This window comes from Penaeus chinensis, chromosome 5 (assembly GCF_019202785.1).
Source record: "Penaeus chinensis breed Huanghai No. 1 chromosome 5, ASM1920278v2, whole genome shotgun sequence".
Lineage (NCBI taxonomy): Eukaryota > Metazoa > Arthropoda > Malacostraca > Decapoda > Penaeidae > Penaeus > Penaeus chinensis.
In genome coordinates, this window is record NC_061823.1 from 12,911,376 (window position 1) to 12,913,875 (window position 2,500).

The window sequence follows — 2,500 nt, forward strand, 5'->3', positions numbered from 1 at the left end:
AACCTTTCATATTTACCTAAGTGAAAAAGATAAAATGTCTGCAAGTCATGTATTTGCTTGCATGAGTCAAGACAGGAAAACCTTTACACCTTTGAATATTCCTTGAAAGTAAAATGCAGACAAAGATATTTTTTATAAAACTAGTTAAGATATGAAAACGAGTAAAACTAAATGAATAAACAACTGCTTCAAGATATTAAAAAGAAGAATTAAGGTTGATATTCAGCTCTATTCCAAAAAAAGTACTTTAAAAATCATAACAATGATCGTAATGGCAATAATGATGACAAGAATATGGAGGCGGAGTATAACAGTAAAAGTAATAATAGTAAAGACAATAATCATGATAATAATAATGACAATTAGAACATTATATGATCATGATAATGATAATGAACAGTTCATTGTAACAAATGTAGAAAAAGTGTACATTGGAAGACACAGTGTATATACACAATATGTATATATGTGTATATATATGACACAATATATATATATATATATATATATATATATATATTGTGTATATATATCTATATATATTGTGTCTTGCACATAGACTTTCGACGTTATATATGTACATCCATCCATACATACATGTATACACGCATGCATGCACACATGCTATGCATATAGCATCACAACAGCCTCTTTCATCCCACTGCAGAATTTAGACTCTTCAAAGTCATGTTCAGGCCGAAATACCGTCTAACTACCGGTATATGTATGTCCTGGCAGGGACAGTTTTATTTGTTCGCAGGGCAAGATATGCATTTGACCCTTTTCTATAATAATTATTACGATCGGCGAAAATAACTGACAATCATGATAATAATCATAATGATGATAATATTAGCAAAAACAGAAACGGTAACAAATCGAACAACTTAATAAATATATGAGTAAATTAAAAGATAAAGCAAACACACGGCAAAACTTCATTTGAAATTTAATGAGAAATACTATGCTAAATATTACTACCAGGACGTGGTGCTCATCAAAACCGCGAGCTGACCTACTCAGTGGGGCGAAGCATGTAGTTGAGTGAGAGTGCAATTTATTGATCTCCTTTCTCATGTCTTCGAGAAGGCTTACATGTAGATGTTCGACATTATAAAAAAATATATCCATTCACCCATACATACATGCACGCATAACTAAACATACAGCATCACAACAGCCTTTACTATTCCACTTCATGTACAGGAGGAAAACAGCCTATATACCGTCCAACTAACGGTATGGGTATGTCCCGGCAGGGAAAGTGATTTATTTGGGAAGTAATGAAAAAAAAAAAAAAAAAAAAAAATAGCATGCTTATAACGAGCTAACAAGTTTGCTAACCACGCCAATGTATACATTCATAAGTAGGTAGATCACCCGCGCACAAAGGGAGAGGGTATTATATATCCTTAATTGAAGGAATTAATTAATGTAAACACAAACTCCCTTTTTCTCTCTCTATCACACATACACATACATGTGTGCGTGTGTGTGTAAGTTTACAGGTACCCCCCCCCCCCCGCTCCCACTCCTGTACTATGTAGAACTATCCATAGCTAAGGAAGTTTAATCATGTAATTATTCTTCCGTGTTACTAGTATGAAACTTTTCCATCCATCCATTTAAATAACATTTAAAACCTTTTTTTTTTTTTTTTTTTTATTCAGCTTTATATTTTTTTTTTTTTTGGGGGGGGGGGCTTATGGCATTTTTAAAAAAATCGTTAACGTGAGGTTGGCAATGAATGTATGAAAGAAGTAACGATGCAGTCAATGAATCGTTACAATTTGAATGCTTTACTTTGTATCAAACACACTACCTCATTGGGGTTTACGTGTCTCTTTCCCTATCATTCTTTCCTAAGGTCAACATGGAAGACGTATCGCCATGCAACATATGAGGTGAAGGGTAAGGCAACACCATTCAAGGTCAGCTTTTCCCTCGGTATATAAGAATCTCAGCGTCACAACCGGATCAGTTCACTACTACTCTGAGCACCATGAAGTTTGTGAGTGAACTTCCTGTATGATTTTGTGAAGTTGTGCTTATACCTGACTGTGGTAGTCTGACCACAAATATAATAGTCATACACAGAAAGTACCATCCACACACACAAACAGGATATATATATATATATATATATATATATATATAGATATAGATAGATATGCATGTATATACAGAGAGAAAAAAGGAAGAAAAAGAGAGGGAGAGATGGGTTTAGTAACTTAATGCAATCTGCGGCAATATAAACAGTGCAAATACCACGTACATGCTCTCTATCTTTCCACAGGCGATTCTTGTTGCCCTCACTGCTATGGCCACCGCGGCTCCCCAGAATGGCTTTCCTCTCCAGGTACACTGCTCCCGACGGGAGCCTGATCGAGGTCACGTACGTCGCCAACGAGGAAGGTTTCCAGCCCGAGGGTGACCACTTGCCAGTGGCTCCCGAATTCCCTCATGAGATTCCCGAGTTCGTGCTCAGGCAGATCCAAAA

General features: G+C 35.9%; 1 protein-coding gene across 1 annotated transcript in view; it reads left to right on the plus strand.

The window, feature by feature from the left end:
- The window catches only part of LOC125026015 (cuticle protein AMP1A-like), a 24,519-nt gene that overhangs the window by 1,323 nt on the left and 20,696 nt on the right, over window positions 1–2,500 (plus strand). The window contains exon 3 of the mRNA XM_047614388.1: window positions 2,360–2,488. Coding sequence (XP_047470344.1) covers window positions 2,360–2,488 — 129 coding nt within the window. The remainder of the gene's footprint in view (window positions 1–2,359; window positions 2,489–2,500) is intronic.